General features: G+C 43.0%; 1 protein-coding gene across 9 annotated transcripts in view; it reads right to left on the bottom strand.

Annotated features, from left to right (window-relative positions):
• GOSR1 (golgi SNAP receptor complex member 1) overlaps nucleotides 1-25,398 on the bottom strand; it is an 80,651-nt gene that overhangs the window by 7,222 nt on the left and 48,031 nt on the right. For 7 of the 9 annotated variants that reach the window (XM_008010941.3, XM_073004812.1, XM_073004814.1 and 4 more), the window contains one exon: nucleotides 19,901-24,124. The exons of 1 other annotated variant lie outside the window; for it this stretch is intronic. In XM_008010941.3, the coding sequence (XP_008009132.2) occupies nucleotides 24,000-24,124 (125 nt within the window). In that variant the 3' untranslated portion in view covers nucleotides 19,901-23,999. Of the gene's footprint in view, nucleotides 1-16,271; nucleotides 16,416-19,900; nucleotides 24,125-25,398 lie in introns of those variants that run through there. One more of the 9 variants, XM_073004818.1, reaches the window with a different exon arrangement.

Here is a 25,398-nt window from a genome sequence, read left to right as displayed (position 1 = left end):
TATATGCACATAACCTATGATCTACCAATTACACTTCTAAGTATATACCCAACAGAAATGCACATACAACAGTGTTCATAGCTGCACTGACGTTGTTAGCCTCCAACTGGAAACAACCTAAATGTCCATCAATAGCAGAAAAAAAAATAAATTGTGCCATATTTACATAATGGGATAATTTACAAAATGAAAATGAAGAACTATCTGCAACAATGTAGGTAAATCTTAAACATATTGCTTAGAAAATGAAATCAGGCACAGGTGAGTAAGTGCTTTTATTTGCATTTATGTGAAATTAAAAAGTAACCTACACTGTTAGAAATCAGGACAGTGGTCACCGTTGGATCCAAAAGACTAGGAGAAAATACACGGAGCTTCCTGGAAAGCTGGTAATACTGTGTTGCTCGATATGAGTGCTAATCACATAGGTTTGTAACCTTAGGAAAAACATATCAAGTTGTACACTTAGATTTATACAAGTTTTCTGTAAGTTTGTTTTATTTCAGTGAAATCTGTCTCTGACACCCAAAGTAATTAAGAACACATAAGTGAGGGCGGTTCCAAGATGGCCGAATAGGAACAGCTCCAGCCTCCAGCTACCAGCCTGAGTGACACAGAAGGCAGGTGATTTCTGCCTTTCCAACTGAGGTACCAGGTTCATCTCACTGGCGCGTGTCAGACAGTGGGCGCACGACAGTGGGTGCAGCCCACTGAGCGAGAGCCGAAGCAGGGTGAGGCATTGCCTCACTTGGGAAGCACAAGGGGGAAGGGAATTCCCTTTCCTAGACAAGGGAAACCATGACACACAACACCTGGAAAATCGGGTCACTCCCACCCTAATACTGCGCTTTACCAAGGGTCTTAGCAAATGGCACACCAAGAGATTATATACCGCGCCTGGCTCAGAAGGTCCCACACCCACGGAGCCTCCCTCATTGCTAGCACAGCAGTGTGAAATCTAACTGCAAGGTGGTAGCGAGGTTGGGGGAGGGGCGCCTGCCATTGCTGAGGCTTGAGTAGGTAAACAAAGTGGCTGCAAAGCTAGAACTGGGTGGAGCCCACCACAGCTCAAGGAGGCCTGCCTGACTCTGTAGACTCCACCTCTGGGGACAGGGCATAGCCAAACAAAAGGCAACAGAAACCTCTGCAGATTTAAATGTCCCTGTCTGACAGCTTTAAAGAGAGGAGTGGTTCTCCCAGCACGGAGTTTGAGATCTGAGAATGGACAGACTGTCTGCTCAAGTGGGTCCCTGACCCCGGAATAGCCTAACTGGGAGACACCCTCACTAGGGGCAGACTGACACCTCACACCTCACATGGCCGGGTACCCCTCTAAGACGAAGCTTCCAGAGGACCGATCAGGCAGCAACATTTGCTGCTCAGCAATATTCACTCTTCTGCAGCCTCTACTGCTGATACCCAGGCAAACAGGGTCTGGAGTGGACCTCCAGCAAACTCCAACAGACCTGCAGCTGAAGGTCCTGACTGTTAGAAGGAAAACTAACAAACAGAAAGGACATCCACACCAAAAACCCATCTGCACGTCGCCATCATCAAAGACCAAAGATACATAAAACCACAAAGATGGGGAAAAAACAGAGCAGAAAAGCTGAAAATTCTAAAAATCAGAGCACCTCTCCCCCTCCGAAGGAACGCAGCTTTTCACCAGCAAAGGAACAAAGCTGGATGGAGAATGACTTTGATGAGTTGAGAGAAGAAGTCTTCAGACGATCAAACTGCTTCGAGCTAAAGCAGGAAGTTCGAACCCATTGCAAAGAAGCTAAAAACCTTGAAAAAAGATTAGACGAATGGCTAACTAGAATAACCAATGTAGAGAAGTCCTTAAACGACCTGATAGAGCTGAAAACCATGGCACGAGAACTATGTGACAAATGCACAAGCTTCAGTAACTGATTCGATCAACTGGAAGAAAGGGTATCAGTGATTGAAGATCAAATGAATGAAATGAAGCAAGAAGAGAAGTTTAGAGAAAAAAGTAAAAAGAAACGAACAAAGCCTCCAAGAAATATGGGATTATGTGAAAACACCAAATCTGCATCTGATTGGTGTACCTGAAAGTGATGGGGAGAATGGTACCAACTTGGAAAACACTCTTCAGGATATTATCCAGGAGAACTTCCCCAACCTAGCAAGGCAGGCCAACATTCAAATTCAGGAAATATAGAGAACACCACAAAGATACTCCTCGAGAAGAGTAACTCCAAGACACATAACTGCCAGATTCACCAAAGTTGAAATGAAGGAAAAAATCTTAAGGGCAGCCAGACAGAAAGGTCAGATTACCCACAAAGAGAAGCCCATCAGACTAACAGCAGATCTCTCGGCAGAAACTCTACAAGCCAGAAGACAGTGGGGGACAATATTCAACATTCTTAAAAAAAAGAATTTTCAACCCAGAATTTCATATCCAGCCAAACTAAGTTTCATAAGTGAAGGACAAATAAAATCCTTTACAGACAAGTAAATGCTGAGAGATTTTGTCACCACCAGGCCTGCCCTGCAAGAGCTCCTGAAGGAAGCACTAAACATGGAAAGGAACAACCGGTACTAGCCATTGCAAAACATGCCAAAATGTAAGACCATTGATGTTAAGAAGAAACTGCATCCACCAATGAGCAAAATAACCAGCTAACATCATAATGACAGGATCACGTTCACACATAACAATATTAACCTTAAATGTAAATGGGCTATATGCTCCAATTAAAAGACACAGACTGGCCGGGCACGGTGGCTCAAGCCTGTAATCCCAGCACTTTGGGAGGCCGAGACGGGCGGATCACAAGGTCAGGAGATCAAGACCATCCTGGCTAACACGGTGAACCCCGTCTCTACTAAAAAAATACAAAAAATTAGCTGGGCATGGTGGCGGGCACCTGTAGTCCCAGCTATTCTGGAGGCTGAGCCAGGAGAATGGCATGAACCTGGGAGGTGGAGCTTGCAGTGAGTCGAGATCGTGCCACTGCACTCCAGCCTGGGCGACAGAGCAAGACTCCTTCTCAAAAAAAAAAAAAAAAAAAGACACAGACTGGCAAATTGGATAAAGAGTCAAGACCCATCAGTGTGCTGTATTCAGGAGACCCATCTCATGTGGAGAGACACATATAGGCTCAAAATAAAGAGAATGAGGAAGATCTGCCAAGCAAATGGAAAACAAAAAAAGGCAGGGGTTGCAATCCTAGTCTCTGATAAAACAGACTTTAAACCAATAAAGATCAAAAGCGACAAAGAAGGCCATTACATAATGGTAAAGGGATCAATTCAACAAGAAGAGTTAACTATCCTAAATATATATGCACCCAATACAGGAGCACTCAGATTCATAAAGCAAGTCCTTAGAGACCTAAAAAGAGACTTAGACTTCCGCACAATAATAATGGGTGACTTTAACATCCCAATATCAACATTAGATAGATCAACGAGACAGAAAGTTAACAAGGATATCCAGGAATTGAACTCAGCTCTGCACCAAGCAGACCTAGCAGACATCTACAGAGCTCTCCACTCCAAAACAACAGAATATACATTCTTCTCAGCACCACATCTCACTTATTCCAAAATTGACCACAAGTTGGAAGTAAAGCATTCCTCAGCAAATGTAAAAGAACAGAAATTATAACAAACTCTCTCAGACCACAGTGCAATCAAACTAGAACTCAGGATTAAGAAACTGAATCAAAACTGCAAAAATACATGGAAACTGAAGAACTTGCTCCTGAATGACTACGGGGCACATAATAAAATGAGGGCAGAAATAAAGATGGTCTTTGAAACCAATGAGAACAAAGACACAACATACCAGAATCTCTGGGACACATTTAAAGCAGTGTATAGAGGGAAATTTATATAGCACTAAATGCCCACAAGAGAAAGTGGGAAAGATCTAAAATTAAACACCCTATCATCACAATTAAAAGAACTAGAGAAGCAAGAGCAAACACATTCAAAAGCTAGCAGAAGGCAAGAAATAACTAAGATCAGAGCAGAACTGAAGGAGATAGAGACACAAAAAAAAAACCCTTCAAAAAATCAATGAATCCAGGAGTTGGTTTTTTGAAAAGATCAACAAAATTGATAGACCACTAGCATTACTAATAAAGAAGAAAAGAGAGAAGAATCAAATAGATGCAATAAAAAATGATAAAGGGGATATCACTACCAACCCCACAGAAATACAAACTACCATCAGAGAATGCTATAAACCCCTCTACGCAAATAAACCAGAAAACCTAGAAGAACTGGATAAATTCCTGGACACATACACTCTCCCAAGACTAAACCATGAAGAAGTTGAATACCTGAATAGACCAATAACAGGCTCTGAAATTGAGGCAATAATTAATAGCCTACCGACTAAAAAAAGTCCAGGACTAGATGGATCCACAGTCGAATTCTACCAAAGGTACAAGGAGGAGCTGGTACCATTCCTCCTGAAACTACTACAATCAATAGAAAAAGAGGGAATCCTCCCTACCTCATTTTGAGGGCAACATCATCCTGATACTAAAGCCTGGCAGAGACACAACAAAAAAAAGAGAATTTTAGACCAATATCCCTGATGAACATCTATGCAAAAATCCTCAATAAAATACCGGCAAACAATTCAGCGGCACATCAAAAAGCTTATCCACCATGATCAAGTAGGCTTCATCCCTGGGATGCAAGGCTGGTTCAATATATACAAATCAATAAACGTAATCCAGCATATAAATAGAACCAAAGACAAAAACCACATGATTATCTCAACAGATGCAGAAAAGGCCTTTGACAAAATTCAACAGCCCTTCATGCTAAAAACTCTCAATAAATTCGGTATTGATAGAATGTATCTGAAAATAATAAGAGCTATTTATGACAAACCCACAGCCAATATCATACTGAATGGACAAAAACTGGAAGCATTCCCTTTGAAAACTGGCACAAGACAGGGATGCCCTCTCTCACCACTCCTATTCAACATAGTGTTGGAAGTTCTGGCCAGGACAAACAGGCAGGAGAAAGAAATAAAGTGTATTCAATTAGGAAAAGAGGAAGTCAAATTGTCCCTATTTGCAGATGACATGATTGTACATTTAGAAAACCCCATCGTCTCAGCCCAAAATCTCCTTAAGCTGATAAGCAACTTCAGCAGTCTCGTCTCAGCCCAAAATCTCCTTAAGCTGATAAGCAACTTCAGCAAAGTCTCAGGATACAAAATCAATGTGCAAAAATCACAAGCATTCTTATACACCAATAACAGACAAACAGAGAGCCAAATCATGAGTGAACTCCCATTCACAATGGCTTCAAAGGGAATAAAATACCTAGGAATCCAACTTACAAGGGATGTGAAGGACTTCTTCAAGGAGAACTACAAACCACTGCTCAAGGAAATAAAAGAGGACACAAACAAATGGAAGAACATTCCATGCTCATGGATAGGAAGAATCAATATTGTGAAAATGGCCATACTGCCCATGGTAATTTATAGATTCAATGCCATCCCCGTTAAGCTACCAATGACTTTCTTCACAGAACTGGAGAAAACTAAAGTTCATATGGAACCAAAAAAGAGCCCGCATTTCCAAGTCAATCCTAAGCCAAAAGAGCAAAGCTGGAGGCATCACGCTACCTGACTTCAAACTATACTACAAGGCTACAATAACCAAAACAGCATGGTACTAGTACCAAAACAGAGATATAGACCAATGGAACAGAACAGAGCCCTCAGAAATAATACCACACATCTACAACCATCTGATCTTTGACAAACCTGACAAAAACAAGAAATGGGGAAAGGATTCCCTATTTAATAAGTGGTGTTGGGAAAACTGGCTAGCCATAAGTAGAAAGCTGAAACTGGAACCCTTCCTTACACCTTATACAAAAATTAATTCAAGATGGATTAGAGACTAATGTTAGACCTAAAACCATAAAAACCCTAGAAGAAAACCTACGCAATACCATTCAGGCCATAGGCATGGGCCAGGACTTCATGTCTAAAATACCAAAAGCAATGGCAACAAAAGCCAAAATGGACAAATGGGATCTAATTAAACTAAAGAGCTTCTGCACAGCAAAAGAAACCACCATCAGAGTGAACAGGCAACCTACAGAATGGGAGAAAATTTTTGCAATCTATGCATCTGACAAAGGGCTAATATCCAGAATCTACAAAGAACTCAAATTTACAAGAAAAAAACAACCCCATCAAAAAGTGGGCAAAGGATATGAACAGACACTTCTCAAAAGAAGACATTTATGCAGCCAACAGACACATGAAAAAATGCTCGTCATCACTGGCCATCAGAGAAATGCAAATCAAAACCACAATGAGATACCATCTCACACCAGTTAGAATGGCAATCATTAAAAAGTCAGGAAACAACAGGTGCTGGAGAGGATGTGGAGAAATAGGAACACTTTTACACTGTTGGTGGGACTGTAAACTAGTTCAACTATTGTGGAAGACAGTGTGGCGATTCCTCAAGGATTTAGAACTAGAAATACCATTTGACCCAGCCATCCCATTACTGGGTATATACCCAAAGGATTATAAATCATGCTGCTGTAAAGACACATGCACACATATGTTTATTGAAGTACTATTCACAATAGCAAAGACTTGGAACCAACCCAAATGTCCATCAATGACAGATTAGATTAAGAAAATGTGGCACATATACACCATGGAATACTGTGCAGCCATAAAAAAGGATGAGCTCATGTCCTTTGTAGGGACACAGATGCAGCTGGAAACCATCATTCTCAGCAAACTATCGCAAGAACAGAAATCCAAACACCGCATGTTCTCACTCATAGATGGGAATTGAACAATGAGAACATTTGGACATAGGAAGTGGAACATCACACACCAGGGCCTGTTGTGGGTGCAGGGAGGAGGAGGGATAGCATTAGGAGATATACCTAATGTAAATGATGAGTTAATGGGTGTAGCACACCAACATGGCACATGTATACCTACGTAACAAACCTGCACGTTGTGCACATGTACCCTAGAACATAACATAAAGTATAATAAATTTTTAAAAAAAGAATACAAAAGCATGCCTCCTATTCCCAGGAGGTTTTAGGCAGTGGTTTTAGGTATCTGGATTATAATGTAGAGAAAGAGAGAGGTCCTAGACTCATGTCAAAGACAGTAAGGAAACTGGAAATCGGCTATTCTATTCCACTCAATTTACGTGTGAGATTTGCCTCAGAGAATTTAATGACTTCCGTCACGTCGCAGGGCCTGGGCTCTGCTATTCCACATGCGTATTGGGGAGGTAGTTTTTGTAGAGTGGGGCATATGACAGCAATCATCTTACGCCGACTGTACTACCCACACTTCAACAATGTCACGTTCATTATTTATTTGGTCTCAAAAATCTGAATGTGTGTGTGTGTGGTGGGGGCATGGGGGGCCATTTTAGATATAAGGAAACCAGAACTCAGAGATTAAATAGCTTGCTCAAGGTCACTTAGCCAAAAAGAGGACCATCCTAGTCCTTAAAAGAAAAATTTTAAATCTCAATAAACAACACTCATTCCTAGTTGAAAATGAACAATGTAGAGAAAGATAAGTCCTGAGAACCCGCATGAACCAAGACCCCTCAAGTGATAAGTGAGAAATATTAGCCACTTTGCTCTTTACTATTCAAAACACTGATCCTTGCCGTTATAGACTGGAAGGTCTACCTTATTAATCATATGTATATTGTAGTGGCTTATATTGGTTTGTATTTTAGATGATAGACACAAAGGAAAGAAATCTGAGTAAAATATAGTAAAATTGGGTGGCAATTTTTCATTTAAAAAATCATCACCTAAGTGCTACCATTTGAAATCCCATGCAATTTTGTAATTCATGTGTCAGGACTGTGCCATTACTGTTACCTAGATTTCATTGGAATTGCTGGTTTCACAGATACTTTCTAAGTGTCTTTGATATCATTTACTTCCTTCTTCTACCCCTATCAATGGAAGCTGAGAGACGTACATACGTATTTGCTTTCAAATTTCCTCGAATAAGTCTGACATGCATGCTCTGTTAAATGCTCCTTTTAAATGACAGTATTTGTTTAGTAAAATATTACAGTAAAATAAAAACAATTGTTCCATGGTTAAATAAATTTAGATTGAATATAGCAGGGATGAAAAAACCACTTGGCTGATGCTGGGATAACTTGCCAGCCATGGGCAGAAGATTGAAACTGATCTCTTCCTTATACCATATACAAAAATTTACTCAAGATGAATTAAAGACTTAAATGTAAAATCCCAAACTATAACAACCCTGGAAGATAACCTAGGCAATATCTGGACATAGGAATGAGCAAAGATTTAATGATGAAGACACCAAAGCAATTGCAACAAAAGCAAAAATTGACAAACAGGATCTAATTAAACTAAAGAGCGTCTGCATGGCAAAGGAAACTATTAATAGAGTGAACAGACAACCTACAGAATGGGAGAAAATTTTTGCAAACTATGCATCTGACAAAGATCTAATGCCTAGCATCTACAAGGAACTTAAATTTATAAGCAAAAAGCAACCCCATTAAAAAGTGGGCAAAGGACATGAACAGACACTTTTCAAAATAAGACAAAACATGCAGCCAACAATCATATGAAAAAAAGCTCAACATCAATGATCATTAGAGTAATGCAAATCGAAACTACAATGAGATACCATCTCACACCAGTCAGAATGGCTATTATTAAAAAGTCAAAAATTAACAGATGGTGGCAAGGTTGTGGAGAAAAAAAGAAAGCTTATACACTGTTGGTGGGAGTGTAAATCAGTTCAACCACTGTGGAAGACAGTGCAGCAATTCTTCAAAGACCTAACAAAAGAAATACCATTTGACTCAGCAACCCCATTGCTAGGTATATACCCAAAGGAATATAAATCTTTCCATCATAAAGACACATGCATGCCTATGTTCACTGCAGCTCTATTCACAATAGCAAAGACATGGAATCATCCTAAATGCCTATCAATGGTAGACTGAATAAAGAAAATGTGGTACAGATACGCCATGGACTACTATGCAGCCATAAAAAAGAGCAAGATCATGTCCTTTGCAGAAACATGAATGGAGATGGAGGCCACAATCCTTAGCAAACTAATTCAGGAACAAAAAAACCAAATACTTATAAGTGGGAGCTAAATGACAAGAACACATGGACACATAGAGGGGAACAACAGACACCAGGGCCTACAGGAAGGCGGAGGGTGGGAGGAGGGAGAGGATCAGGAAAAATAACAATGGGCGCTAGGCTTAATACCTGGGTGACAAAATCATCTGTACAACAAACCCCTGAGACAAAAGTTTACCTATATAACAAACCTGCACATGTACCCCTGAACTTAAAATGAAAGTTAAATTTCAAGAAAATTAGTACATTGCTTTTTCCTCAGGTGATGAGAGAATGGTGAGGTAAAAAGAGTATTAAATATGGCACAAGAGAAATGAGGAATGAGAGGTTAATGCTTATATGTAAATACATATTGTACATTCTCTAATGTGGCTACTTCATGGGGAGACAAGAGCCAAGGAGAGAAATAATGTTCTTGTGGGGCATGGGTTGCCTAAAAGAACGAACCTAGAAAACTCGAGAAAGTGGCTGGGCATGATGGCACATGCCCGTAACTTCCAGCACTTGGGAGGCCAAGGCGGGTGGATCACGAGGTCAGGAGTTCCAGACCAGCCTGGCCAAGATGGTGAAACTCCATCTCTACTAAAAATATAAAAATTACAGGCGGATGCCTGTAATCCCAGCTACTCAGAAGGCTGAGGCAGAAGAATCGCTTGAACCCGGGTGGTGGAGGTTGCAGTGAGCCAAGATCATGCCATGGCATTCTAGCCTGGGCAACAGAGCAAGACTCCATCTCAAAAATAAATAAAAATAATAAAATTTTTAAAAATCTGGAGAAAGTTTGGTTCTTGAAGGACCCAAAGGGTGGGGTGGGATAGGTAGGGTGGTGTAGCCCCAGGTCCTCCAGGGCAAGACTCCCCTTTAAGGCAGGGGGTTAGTTTACTGATACGGGTATCCCCAGGGCCTGGCCAGTGGGTGTTTGCATTTTTCCACAGAGGCAAAGGGTGGGACTCAAGGTGTTGCTCTGAAGGATGAAGGGAGAGGAGCTGAAGGATGACTTAAACAATCCCGGCTGGCCCATGTGTGCGAGAGAGAGGAAAACAAACCTGGGAAGGGCCCAAGAAAGGCTAGTTCTTCTGCATCAATAAAAATGTAGTGGGCAGGGACAAAAGGTAGCAGCTAGATCCTAGGGAAGGGGCTGACCCAAAGAAACTGACCCAAGCGTCAGGGCATTGAGTTCAGGTTGAAGCCAAAGCATATACAGCTGGCCCTGCACTGCCGTGAGGGTGCAGCAGGCCTGGGCCCTTCGTGTGTGCTGGACAGTAGCAGGCAGGAGGCGAAGGGAGGGAAAGCCAAGGTGGGTCACTCTGGGCTTTGGAAGGGAAAATCTCCCTGTTTGCATCCTTAGGTAAAAAGCAAACGTGAAGTGAGAACATGAGCCCCAGCAGGGACTGGCAGACCCTCTCAGGGCTGTGGCTCCAGCCTTGTTGGGCCCGAGGATATGACAGCTCAGGGGCATCTGTGACTGGGGTGGGGTGGGGGTAGGGGTTGATGGCCAGGGTCTCCAAGGAGGACAGTCCTCAGGTCTCTAGAACTGTCCTGAGTCTGGGGAGGTGGGAATGGGATGCAGATGCTTTCCTGGGTGGAGGGAGGGGGGTGTGATGAGAGGCTGGGGTCCTGTCCCCAGAAGGGCAGCACTGGGAAGGGTCCCTGGCAGAGTCTCCTAGGAGCTCCAGTCTCTGAGACAGATCTTACCTCAGTCCTGGTCCTGGCACAGCCCCACCTCCATGATCTCCTGACACCAGGCCTGCAGCTCAGCATCCACCTTCACCATATCATCCCTTTGGTAGAAGAGGTGGACAATCTCCACACACCCGCCCAGGGGAGAAGGCGCCTGAGCCTCAGAGAGCAGGAGGCCCGGCTTCTGACCTGTCCTCCTCTTTCTGTGACATCTGCCCAATGCTTTCAGTGTATCTGGAGAGACCTCACAAGACATGCCTTCAGGACATCCCCAACCCTCTAAACACATTAGTGTCTCGTGGAAAGAGATGTGGGTCCTTAGTTCCAGGAATTCCCACAGTTGCTGCCATGCTTCCTCACAAAATCCTGTTTTGTCCCAGACCTCTGTCTCCCCCGACAGCTCCCCTCACCTCCTCTCTCTGCCCCATCCCAGTCTCCTCATTTTCAGAACCACCCACTGTGTCCTCACTCTTCCTCGTCTCTCCCCATGATTGAGTTCTCTGCTCCTCCTGTCTGGATCTTCTCATTTTCACTTTGCTTTTTGCCCCATGCTGGTCTCAGGTCAGAGCTCCCCTCCTCCCCACTATGCCCCACTTCTCAGCTCCCCCTCACCCACCGGGCAATAATCTCCCAGGGCCTAAAGCATCATGGTCATGGAGAGCACGTGGGAGTCCCAGCAGGCCATGGGCAGCCAGGTCATCAGGACGACAGAGGGAGCAGCAGGTCAGCTGAGCCGCTGCCCGATGGAACAACTGCACATGGCCCCCTCCACCTGTGCTCACTGCCTGGGACAAGAGAGATGACAGGTCTTGAGGGATGGAAGCACAGCTGGAGAATGAGGACATACTATAAAGGGGGTTCACAGATGGGGTTTTCATATTTAAAGTCATGGCTATAAAAGGGATAGGGCTCAGGGGCTTAAGGTTCAGGGCATTCACACAGGTTGGTCTGGGAGATCTTGAAGCTGGCAGGACAGAGATTGTTGGATGATTAGGTGGCCTCGTGCCCCATTCCCTTCTTATCTTAGCAAATATTCCACCTTCTGAGATACGTTGGGATCAGGTCCAGGTGTTGGTTTCCATGATGTAGTAGATATGGGGGATCAGGGGCTGGCAAGGAGGAGATTGGAGAGGTGGTTGGTGGAGACCATGCTTGGCTCTTTCCTGGTAGGGCCCGTCACATAGCATGGAGTCTTCTCCTCTCGATGCTTTCCTCACTGCTGCTGCCTTGACAGGCTGGTTTCCTGCTGCCCTGACACTCACACTCCCGCTCGCTCGCGCTCTCCGACTTCCCTGTGCGTCGTGCCCTGGAGTCAGACTGACCTGGATTTGAGTCCATGCTCACCTTTAGCTTTGATATTGGCAATGTAATAAACTCTCTGAATGTTGATCTCCTTATCTGTCAGTGGGAGGTGATAACCAGGTCTCTTATTTCAGGCACTGTGGTGATGTTTATGTCCGTGATGTAGAGAGAGCATTTTTAGCACAGTGCCTCAGGTACACAAGTCCTCAAATAGCAGCTGTCATCATTACCTCTATTATTTCCACCTTGAGTACAGGTGCCCTTTAAGAATCAGCCCCTTAACTTTTGATTTTTTTATACCTCCTCTACCATTCACACCCTTATAGCTTAAACTAGCCTCTGCTTATTTTCAAAGCTGTTCCTCCAATCTCTGATCATCCCACTCTTATTGTTTATATTGAAGTGGTGTTGAGTATGGTGCCTTCAGTCAGAATTCGTGGAGCAAAGCCAAGCTATTCTCACCAAATCTTCCCTGGCCCCAGTTAGATACTGTTATAGGTTTCCTCTTTCCTGCTTTTCTTTGACCCTTAAAAAAGGGGTCCCTGATTCTCACATTCATTTCTTTTATTCCTAACCTATTTGGGGCCAAACATGGTGGCTCACACCTATAATCCCAGTACTTTTGGAGGCCAAGGCAGAGGATCACTTGAGGCCAGAAGTTCGAGACCAGCCTAGGCAACACAGCAAGCCTCTGTCCCTAATTAAAGTTAAAAATTAGCCAGGCACACAGGTGTAGTGGTGTATGCCTATAGACTAAGCTACTCAGGAGACTGAGGCAGGAGGATCCCTTGAGCCCAGGAAACTGAAGCTGCAGTGAGCTGTGATTGTGCCACTGAACTCCAGCCTAGGTAACAGAGCAATACCCTGTCTCTAAAAATACAAAAAAAAGAACTATTTTGTCTTCATTTTCAATTGGTTCATATGCAGGGTTTATGCTGTTGGCATCTATGTAAGGTCTTTAATGCCAGACACACAGGACCGGCCCAAAGAATACTCTTGAGGCAAAGATATCAAAGCAGCTGGCATTGGCTTGAACCTGGAAAACTCCATGAAAAGATGGTGAATGTCACAGAAAACCCAAAGTCCAGATAAGGTGGGTAGATACCCAAGGAAAGCAACTAATAATAACAACATGGAGTGAGTTGGCTGAAGGTAAAAAAAATAAATAAATAAAAAATAATAACAACATACCCAAGGATAAACAATAACAACATATTGCTACATAGTAATAGGAAGAACTCACACATCTCTCTAACTGATCCTGAGTCACGCTGTCTGTCCTGTTGTTTAATCCCTTAACAACCTCACAATGTAAATTCTGTTATCTCCATTCAGAGATGAGGACCCCGAAACATACACCTGTTAAGGACTGAGGACTCGGACTCCAACAGTCTGAGTCCACAGCCTGCACACGTAACTTTTATATTTGCAGGCTTAGCCCTCCTCTGGGTCTTGACAACAACTCAGCTGTCTGCCATGGGAGGAAATAGTTATGTGAGGGAGATGGGTGTACAGGGGGCTGAACTAGTGAAGGGGGATTCTGAGGTGTGAGGGTGGCCTTAACCTATTCAACCTGGGCATCGGATGGTGAGGCAAAGACAGCATGAAGGCAATCAAATCTAAGATTCCATATTACTGCCTGTCTTATCTATGTTCTCTCAGACCCAGAGGGACCACAACTAGTAATAGCCAGATTTGGGGGTGGAGGTGGTGACCAGCAGCAGAAACACAACCCAGCTGTCCAGCCTGCCAGGCGCTCACTTGCATCTCTTGCCAACTCTTCGAACTCCATGCATCTAAAACAGAACACCTCATCTTTGTCCCTCAAATTGCCTCCCTCTCCTGACTTTACTGCTTCTGACAACTGCTCTGGTTCATAAGCTTTTATCATTTTGCTCCCTTTTTGTATATATAAAATGTCATAAAGATTTTGAAAACATGTTTAAGCAAGCCCAAGTTTTATTATGCTGCTTTCTGCCTAGCAATAGATACTAGACTCACTGTTTTGTAAAATGTCAGTATTTCTAGGGAAGTACAACATGCCCCCTGTAGGCTCCTAGGTGATAAGGAGCTTACATCTCCAACAGAAGTTCTCCGTTCCATCTTGGACACAGGCATGCTGCAGCTACTCTTCCCCCATCACCACGTATTTGATTTTTCTCTTCCATCCACCTGTCACTGCCATGCTAATGTCTTTATCTACCTCTCTCCTTGGTCAGGTATGAGAAACCTGCTGGGCTGCTCGCCTTGTCCTTTGGTCTTCTACCTAAAGACTCCCCACTAGTGGTGGGACATTCTCCATAGATACTATAGTGATTACAGCTATTTCTCTTCATCTCAAACTCTGTTTCCAGATTGTGTTAGTCGGTTCTGCATCACTACGAGGGATTATCTGAGACTGGATAATTTACTAAGAAAAGAGGTTTAAGTGGCTCCCGGTTCTGCAGGCTGTATAGGAAGCACGCTGGCATCTGCTTAGCTTCTAGTGAGGCTTCAGGAAACTTTCAACCATGGTGGAGGGTGAAGGGGGAGCAGAGCAGGCATGTCACATGGAGAGAGGGCGCAGGAGAGCAGGAGCAAGAGAGAGAGGGGAGGCGCCATACTCTTTTAAACAACCAGATCTTGTGTGAACTCAGAGTGAGAACTCACTCATTATTGGGAGGACAGCATGAAGCCATGATCCAAACACCTTCCACCAGGCCCCACATCCAACATTAGGGATTACACTTCAACAAGAGAATTGGAGGGACAAACATCCAAACTGTATCACAGATATTGTTTTCTGTTTTTTTCTCATATGTACTGCCTGTCTTTCACGATAAATGATAAATCTCCCAGTGCAGACGCAACACTTTTGCTTATTATTTTTGTTTTCCTACTCTACTCGAGACCCATTGCTAGAGAATTTCAGAGAACCACCCTACAACATGTACTGGATACATGCTAAGTGACTTGACTTAATGGGATACATGGGATCTCTTTAATATTTCTAACAACTGCCTGTGAGTCTATAATTAGTTTACATTAAATTAATTTAGACATTAAAAGTACAATCATAAGGCTGAAGGCCCTGGCTCAATTATCTGTCTCCTCCTCTTGCCTCCATTTACAAATTGCCATGAAGATTCTTTGCTGCAATATCATACGGATGTTTGTGAAATTTCAAGCAGCTCTGTTTACATGTTGTCCCAGGTGCCTTAGATTTCTTAAAAACTAGGCAGCTGTTGGGTTGTTGCTTTGGGACATGGAGAGTGGTAGAGCTTGTACCTTGAAGACAGGGCGCAAACGTGGGAGGCACATTATGGTGATGACAGCAATGACTTCAGCTACCAGATGAGTGTTCAGCAAATAGTATCGGAGCTTGTGCAGTTGGAATCTGAGTTTCAGATCCAGGATTTGGCCAGGAGCCAGGCAAGCAGAGGATCCGAGGGCAGGAACAGTATTGGGGTGGGAGAGCTGAAGCTGGGAGGCAGGAGCCAGAAGGAGGAAGAATTAAGCATTTATTCACCTCTCCCCCATATGGATGACGCTATGCTGGTGTTCTGGGGGAAACATATGGCTAATGTAAGATTATTGCCTTCCAAGTAGTAGGAAGAATGAAGACCCCTCCAACCTGCCTCTCACTATCTGTGGTGCCCTGTGAATGCAATGATAGGTTAAGTGCAGGAGAGAATGGTAGAAGGAAGCCAAGTAAGGTTAACGGTGCTTTGGGAGAAATGTCATGAGGGTCTGAGTCAGGGCAGTAGACTGAGAAGGAGAAGCTGGATGTATGAGAACTGACAATTCCTGTCCACTCACTATGTGAACAATAGGAGTGAAAAAAAATCAAAAAAACCAAAAGGAGAAAACATGTTTAAGAGGGAATATTCAGTAGATTCAAAGGTCACAAAGAGGTTGAGTAGCCTCAGGATGAGAACAAAGAGATGCCGTTATGACTCTTAGAAGGTAGTTCCAGGTGAGGAAGGTCAGGAAAAGACAGCAAGCAATCACTGGGTGACTGAACACAAGGTAGACCTGCTGAGTGGGGGTAGCTTTGGGAGCCAAAAGCCAGGAGGCTGGGTCCCTGGGAGCAGAGGTTAAAATGAACAGAGCAAAGAGTTGGCAGGGAGGTCCAGGGCCCTCACCTGGATGACCATGGGTAGCAGCTTCCCAGAAGGCTCCATCTTCACCATGACGAGGGCTGCAGCCTGGTACTGCTTCCCTCTTTGGATCACATTGGCTGGAATTCCATCCAGCAGGATGAAGTCAGCCTGAAACAGGGGCCTGTTCTGTGGAAAGGAAGAGTGCATGGATGGTTAGAGTTCAAAGACTACACCTGGAGGGACAGGGCAAAGGGCAAGACATTTACACTCAATCTAGCTTCTTGCCATCATCCTCCATCAGTACCAGCATTCTAGTGGCAGAGCTGAAGGAAGCATCCAGAGCATCAGGTCCAAGTCCTCTCATTTCACGGTGAGGACAGAGGCCCAATGAGGGGAATCTTCTCCAGGGGCAGGCAGCTTTTTTGTGATGAAGGGAGTTTTAGGACCAGTCCTGTCCAATCCATGCATACTAAGCTCTCCTCTTGCCAAAGTATCCAGGCTTCTTTCTCCTTTACATCCCATTGTCTGCTACCCAGTATGACTATAACCAGCCTTGTGATTTTTTCCTTACATACTTAATCATCTCCAGCACAGGACCCTGTACCAAGGTGCAGTGGGTTACTGCAGCCTCCCTTCCTCTGACTCCTATTTGGTCTCTTCCCTTCACCACCTCTCCTTGCCACAGTCAAGGAGAGAACCATGGAGGGTAGGAGGTGACATCTGGAGTTCTTTCTCCAAGTGTACCCAAAGCTCGTCCATCCCAGAGGCCAGCACAAGCCTGGAGGGCAGACAGGTGGAGCAGTACTAAAATATTAACAGGACTGAAATAAGTGGAGGGAAATATCATGACATGAATCGAAAGAGTCAATATTGTAATGATGTTCATTCTCCTCCAATTGATCTACATACATAGTATAATACCAATCAAAATCTGGCAAGTTTTTCTTGGAAGCTGACAAAGTGATTCTGTAATTTATACAAAAATGCAAAAGACCAAGAATAGCCAAGACAACCTTGAGGAAACAGAACACACCCGCAGGACCTGTACTACCTGGTATCAGGACTTGTTGTAAAATTAGAGTAATTAAGATAGAGTGGTATTTTCTCAAGGGTAGAGAAACAGACCAATGGAAAAGAATGAAACATCCAGAAAAAGACTCCCACCTAGACAACTGCTTCACTCATGACAAAGCTGGTGCTCCAGTGCCGTGAAGAAAGGATGACCTTGTCAAATGGTGCTGGATCAACTGCATATCCATATAGAAAAATGAATCTTGACCCCTGCCTCAAATCATACATAGTAATCAGTTGCAGAATATTTATAGTTCTAAATTGAAAAGCAAAATAATACACCTTCTAGGAAAAAAAAAAAAAACTTGGGAGAATATCTTCATGGCATTGGAGGCAGGCAGATTCCTTAACAAGATATAAAAACATTAGCCACGAAGGAAAAAAATGGATAAATTGAGTTACATTAAAATTAAGAACTTCATCAAAACCACCATTAAGAAAGTAGAACAAGGCCGGGCATGGTGGCTCATGCCTGTAATCCCAGCACTTTGGAAAGCCAAGGTGGGCGGGACCAGCCTGACCAACATGGTGAAATCCCATCTCTACCAAAAATACAAAAATCAGCCAGGTGTGGTGGCCCACACCTGTAATTCCAGCTACTTGGGAGGCTGAGGCATGAATCGCTTGAACCCAGGAGATGGAGGTTGCAGTAAGCTGAGATCACGCCACTGTACTCCAGCCTGGGTGACAGAGCAAGACTCCATCTCAAAAAAAAAAAGAAAAAGAAAAAGAAAAAAGAAAGTATGGCTGGGTGCAGTGGCTCACGCTTGTAATCCCAACACTTTGGGAGGCTGAGGCAGGCGGATCATTTGAGGTCAGGAGTTCGAGACCAGCCTGGCCAACATGGTGAAAACCAGTCTCTGCTGAAAATACAAAAAAATTAGCTGGGTGAGGTGGCACACGCCTGTAATCCCAGCTACTGGGGAGGCTGAAGCAGGAAAAATTGCTTGAATTCGGGAGGCGGAGGTTGCAGTGAGCTGAGATCACACCACTGTACTCCAGCCTGGGTGACAGAGTAAGACTCTATCTCAAAAAAAAAAAAAAAAAAAAAAAAGAGGAAAGAAAGTAAACGACAAGTCACAGAATGGGATGGTATATTTGCAACATATTTATCCAACAAAGGAAAAATTAACTGGAAAAAGACAGTCCGATTAATCAATATGCAAACATCTGAAGGGATATTACATAAAGAAAGATATCCTAATAGCTAGTGAGTATGTAAAAATGCCCAACCTCCTTAGCCATCAGGGAAATGCAAATTTCGACTGGCATCATTAAGTGTTGCTGAGGATGTGAAGGAAATGGAATATTCACACATTACTGGTAGGCATAGGCATTGGCACAATTGTCTTGACAACGTATCTTAAAACTGAGTGTGTGCATCACCTACAATCCAACAATCTTATTCCTAGGTATAATCAACAGAAAAGTGTACATGTGTGTTCCAAAACCCATGTTTGAGAATGTCCAGAGCAGCACAATTTGTAACAGTTCCCAACTAAAAATAAAAGCAATCGGTCTAGAATGGAATGACTAAATAGAATGTGTGTACCTGTAGAGCGTGACACTCAAGAGTAGTGGTTCTCCACCTTTGGTGTGCATCAGAGCCGCTTGGAGGCTGGTTAAACTGATTGCTGGGTTCCACCTGTCTATCTGCAGAGAACCTAACTTACATTTCCCCTCTTAGTTGCCTTTATCAAAGGTAAGGATGCCTGCTGATCACTTCTTGAATGTTCTCTCCTCTCCCACATCAGCAAGAGGGAACGAAAGAGGCTAAAGAGGCCTGGTTTCTCACTATTAGGACAAACCCAAGGATATCTCTTACGTCAGGTCAGTCCTGCACCCCTGGTTTTGCTGAGATGCTTATGAGCATTTCCTCACATAACCCTGACAATATAATCAGGGTACAATTATGGTAGCCATCCTTATCACCATTTTATAGAGGAGGAATTGACACACTGGCTGAATTAACTGCAAAGTTCTAAAATTAGACAGTGGTGCTGGTTGCACAACTAATGTACTAAAGCCCAGCAGCACACTATTTTTTAAAAATTAATTTATTTTTGAGACAGGGTCTCTGTCACCCAGGCTGAAGTACAGTGACACAATCATTGCTTACTGCAGCCTTCACCTCCTGGGCTCATGATCCTCCCACTTCAGCCTCCCAGGTAGCTGGGACTATAGGTGCACACTATCATGAATGGCTAATTTTAGTTTTTGTAGAGACAAGGTCTTTGCTATGTTGCCCAGGCTGGTCTTGAACTCCTGGTCTCAAGCAATCCTCCTGCCTCGGCCTCTCAAACTGCTGGGATTACAGGTGTGAGCCACTGCACCCAGCCAATTCTACAATTTTAGATTCCCGTCATGCCTCCTGAAGTTTCATGTTGATAAGAGATTCCCCTTCACTTCTAGGGCTAAAACACTAGTGGACTGTTCATATGATGGTTTCTGAATGACACATGACAGCTTTTCAGCACCTGTATTATTTCATCCTGGGTTTCAGGACATCATGAGAAACACTTACCAACACCAAAGATACCATAATCTCTATCCCCAAACTACCTTGATGGTTACTGTTTCAATATAAACCACCACAAATGCAATCATTTAGATTTCTAATTTATTATTAAATTACATACCAAAGCTTCTTCTATACAGTCAGAAAATGCACATTTAGATGAGAACAAAAATTAAGTACAAATACAATAAAATTGGTTCCAAGAAGCTATTTTAAAAGCAAAAACTTACAAAGTGCATTTGGAAAATAATAGGTTTTAAAAATCTGTACTGGCATTTTTTCAAGAGGAACATCTTCCATCACAGGGAAGTCTGGTTGGAATTGATTTTCCTCCCCCTTAAGAGCTAACAGGGTGGGAATGGATGCAAACACTTTGATATTAAAGTGAGCTCTCAGGTACAGAGAAAACGAGAAAGATCCCTCAAGACCATGCATGGTTCAGCTTTGGGCTTCTTATCCACTAAACTCCTCAAAATTTACTTGCCTCTCCCTCAGTTTCTTTTTGCCTACAAAACCCAAGAGTATGCAGGTTTATAATGGAAGAAACAAGATTAGTTTATTAAGATCGTGATGAAAAGTTCTGCATCTTTTTGGAGACCAGGGTAAACCACCCTTAACCTAACAGGAGAGTGGAACACAATGATTCTAACTTTCTGAGCAGAATCCATTTCTTCTTTAGTTACATTTGCCATAAAACTCACTGTAACACTAGACATGGCCAGTTATTCCCAACAACTCAAATCTTCCAAGTTAGAAAACTCAATCCATTTCCAAAAATCGTACCTGACAAACGATCAAATGAGGTATCAGAAACCAAAAGGCTAGTCCAGTTCTTTAAAGTCATTTTCATCAGGTTGAGATCACTAACAGCGAAACAGAAAATTAATAATGGGAATGCAAACCCAAGGTGCCTGAATTCCATAGAGGCCAAGAGCCACTGCATCAAAAGGCTCAGTATCTTTTACCATTCAGATGTATTCACACTCAGTATGAAAGAGCTAAAGTATTATTTGGTTCTGGGTATAAGGATTTTGCCCTCATGGTATCTCCTCTCATCACCTGTCTCCATTTTCTTTCATGCCTGATCTGAGTACCAGGCAGTACAGAAAAAGACAGGAGAATCATAGAGAAGGAAAGCCCCTTTCTAAAATGAGAGAAAGAAAAGGTGAGCAATGCAGATTACAGGGAGTCCTCCAGCATCATTAATAAGAAGTGACAAGAATGTAGGGATTGCCAGGATAGATGAGCTAAAGCACTTGGATCTGAGTTTGAACTTGAGTGGTGAATTCATTAAACATTTTTACTAGAGTCATCAGTACACACTAAAACAAAATGTCAGAAATACATCTTTTGGAATTTCCTGTTTTCGTTGCCATGTCTTTTTTCTTTTTTCTTTTTTTTTTTTTTTGAAACAGGGTCTCACTCTGTCATCCAGGCTGGAGTGCAGTGGTGCAATCATGGCTCACTGAAGGCTTGAACTCCTGGGATCAAGTGATCCTCTGGTCTCAGCCTCGGTAGCTGTGAGCTAGGACACAGGCACTCCCCATCATGTCAGGCTAATCTTTTAATTTTTTTTTGTAGAGACAGAGTCTCGCTACGTTGACCAGGCTGGTCTCAAACTCCTGGCCTCAAACGATCCGCCTGCCTTGGCCTCCCAAAGTGCTAAGATGACAGGAGTGAGTCACTGCACCCAGCCCTATTGTCATGGTTTTTCATATTTTTTCAGTGAAATGAAAAGTTTTGAGTGGTTACTTAAAAGGATCAAAAAGGAAAGATTCATTATAATAAGACAATAGTTGAGGGGGCATAACTTCCCCTAAGAGGCAACATTTGGATCCAGAAATAAAAAATTCCTTCTGACCTCCTGGCTGACCTCCTCTTGGCTGTTTAGCCAAGGTGGTTAAACAAAAAAGTTAAATGACATGGAGCTAAAAGAGCTCAAATCCCTTCATGGGATCCACACGGAGCCCCTTCCTGGGGACACACACCTCTCTTCCCTTGCTGGAGGTTTCTTTCTGCAAAGAAGCCCTAAGAGGAAAAAGCACTGGCCTAGCTGTCTACATGTGGCCCTTGGCCATCTCACTATGGGCTGCTGCATGGGGAGGTTAGTCAGACCTATCTGACACCAACATCTACACCAAGCCTTTAACTTCCTTGGAAGAACCGGTTTATTTTTAAAAAGAAAATAACCAACTTAATTCCATTACTTCACATAAGCAAAACCCTAATGGAAAGGCCCATCAGCCATCAACCTGGTTTGTTTGCTTGGCTGCAGTGAGCTAGACTAGCTTGTGTCCCAGTTCACTCTCACACAATCAGCTTTAATGAATGCAACGAAGAATCAGACCAGTAAAAAAGACTGGTAGTATAATTAAATAAATAACTTTATTTATGATACTTCAGCTTTTATAAATGCCAACTACATAGCAAAGTCCCATAAATTCTAACCGAGACACAACCACCAATCAAGGCCCTTTGAAAAATCAAAGATAATAAAGTGTCAGGGGAGAAAAGTTTTGTTCTCCCAACAGAGAATTTAATCAATGAACTTACTTCCCTGATCCTTTAAGGTTCACAATGGGAAAACTTTTCTTTTAAGGGTACCCTGAATTGATGAACAGTCAATCAACCCATATTTAGAAAAATAAACCCCATAGTTAAGAAAAATATATCAAATGCCCTTCACACCCATAATGTAACAAAACTTTGACACCAGAATGAAAAAATTCTCAGTCTCTGTACCAAACCAGCTGTTAGTCCACCCATGAGCAAGTTCACCTGAACAACAGCATCTATATACCATGATGTAGCTGAGAACTACATGCTGATATCCTTTTATTCCCTGTGGCTCAGACTGAAGCCAATACTATAGATACCACAGTGAATCCCAATGGTGAAGAGCAGCAGTGTAGATGCTGGAAGTCTACAAACCAGGTTGTAGTTCAGTAAGACAAGTCATGAATTTACAGAAACTAAGAAATGGTTAACTCAAAACTAATTCTGGTGGCTGGTTTAAAATCTGTCACTGTCCAGGGATGGTAACAGAAGACAGGTGCAGAGACAGACAGATTCTGCCACATGCACCCTCAACAGCGAAACCATTCTCTAGATGTTTGGAAATGCTTACCAGATTTGGAATGAACAGATTTTCACAGGACACGGGACTTCTCGTACATCAGGCAGTAGTCCTTAAACTTTTGCCCATACATTGTGGAGCATTTACAAATGGAATTCTCTGGACAGTGAGCCCTCAATGCCCTTTTATATGTGGCTTTTTGAATAGATCACATTAGAAACTGAGCAGTCCCCTTCCTCCGTTACCAGTGTCACTGCTGGTATGATGAGGAGCAGTGGGGGCACTGACAGACACTGGTGATTCGTTTCTTTTATCCTAGTGGAACTGAGATTTCACTTCTTTTCATTAGAAAATATTAATCCAAGGGAAGAATTTTTTAAAAATGGAAACAATGACTGGTGCCTTAAATATGAGACTGTCATTCTTGATGTTTTTCCAGCAATACAATTAACCCCAGTGTACTTGTAATTTAAAAGAAAAAAAAAGACAGTTTTACAGTGATCTCCATTTCAGACAACCTCAAACGTGCTGAAGTTGGTCCAACAGCATCTCAAAGAATCTATGAAAAACAGAATTTTCCTTAAATATCAACAGAGTTGAGGAGACAGAGTAGAAATCTATAGCACAGATTATCGAGAAAGAACTTGCGATTTCTCATTATGAGTGTAAAATAAGAGGACAAGAATTTTTTTTATTCACAATCCAATCTGGTGGCTAAAAGAAAAGCAGTCTTTGGATGTAGAAACCTGGTTTTCTAAAGAGCCCAGCTGTAAGACCTGGCTTGTCATCAGGCTTCAACACTATCACGGAAACACAGAAAACTCTGTTTTTGATTGGTTTACTTGCCTCCTAGGAGACAAAAGCAACTGAAAATCTTTTTGGTGTTTTTTAATTAAAAACAGAAAAATGTGTTAGAAAAGACAGCACAGAAAAACTGTGGCTTCAGCTCAACCTGACCATGTCACAGAGTCCATCACTGTCAGCCTTGCATTCATCCTGCTGGTCAGGCTAATTATCAAGACAGTCAACTTCTCCCTCAGACGTTTCCTTATTCCAGACCAGGGCGTGAAAGTGGTGGTTGTCAAGAGTCCCTGCAGATGTCCCATCAATGGAACGCATACAGCAGCAACAGGATGGTACAGATCCCAATAACACCCCCTAGGATGAGCGAGTCCCGCCGTTTCCTCAGGTTGATCCTCTGGATCAGGCTGTTTACAGCAGGAAAACGATCTTTGGGAAATCTTTATTAAGGTCATATTTGGAAGAAGCCTCTCCGGCGAAAAGTTGCAGGAATCACAAAAATAGAGATCAGCGGTGTCTAGAAACAGTGATGAAAGGCATAGGGGAAGAAACTCATACCAAGGGAATCTTTAGCAGATGCACTTGCCCAAACTGGGAATGTGCTGCGGCTCAAGGCCCCTAATCAATACATATCTCCCAGTCTTGTGTGTAACACAAATAATAATAATAATAGAGAGAGAGGGAGAAGAAAAGGATGGTAACAGTTCCCAAGCACTGAGGGTTTACTGCCAGGCTGCAGGACAGGGTGGGAGCCAGCGTGGCCAGGAATGGAGGAACTCTGGCAGGGAGGCACAGGCAGAGCCAGCTCCCATCGCCATCACTGTCCATTTCCCTCCCTTTCCTCATTTTCATTCTCTATCTCTTTTTTCCTCTTCTCTTAGGAGACTGGGGAGTTCTGCCTGAGAGTTTGAAGATACCTGATCCTTTCCCGCCTTGGATTCAGGCAATTTGTGGGAACCAACCCTAGGGTCTATATAATCAGACACTGGTGAATTATTAACATTTTCAAAGTTACTTCGCAGCAGAAGGCAGATACAGGAGGAAAGTGAACTAAACTTTAGCCCTGACTAACCCATACCCATTTTTTTTTTTGAACACACATTCTTTTGGAATAACTGTGAAATTCCTGTGTGACTAATTTGTATGAGGTGCTATGCTAGGTTCCAGTATACTACTTTGTCTTAAGAGAACTTAGTGTTGGGCTGGGCAAGGTGGCTCACACCTATAATCCCAGCACTTTGGGAGGCCGAGGCTGAACGATTGTTTGAGCCTAGGAGTTTGAGACTCGCCTGGGCAACATGGTGAAACTCCGTCTCTACAAAATATACAAAAATTAGCCAGGCGTGGTGGCACACATCTGTAGTCCCAGCTACTCAGAAGGCTGAGGCAGGAGGATTGCATGAACCTGGGAGGTTGGAGGGCGCAGTGAGCTGAGATCATGCCACTATACTCAACCCAGATGGGTAACAACAGGGTGAGACTCTGTCTTTAAAAAAAAAAAAGAGAGAGAGAGAGAGAAAGAACTTATGGGAGAGATGCGTACAGAGTAGCAGAGAAGAGGTCACAAAGAAGAGTGGTGGTAAATTCTAATGAACAACTGAGAAAGGCTTTAGTGTTTTAAATCACCAGCTATCTGACTCATACTTTTATTCCAAAGTTTCAAAAGTTTCACTAAATACAAACTCTTATATTCACTAATTAGC

The sequence above is a fragment of the Chlorocebus sabaeus genome, chromosome 16, assembly GCF_047675955.1.
Source record: "Chlorocebus sabaeus isolate Y175 chromosome 16, mChlSab1.0.hap1, whole genome shotgun sequence".
Lineage (NCBI taxonomy): Eukaryota > Metazoa > Chordata > Mammalia > Primates > Cercopithecidae > Chlorocebus > Chlorocebus sabaeus.
The sequence above is the reverse complement of the archived record's forward strand: the minus strand, read 5'-3'. Positions and strand labels throughout refer to the sequence as shown.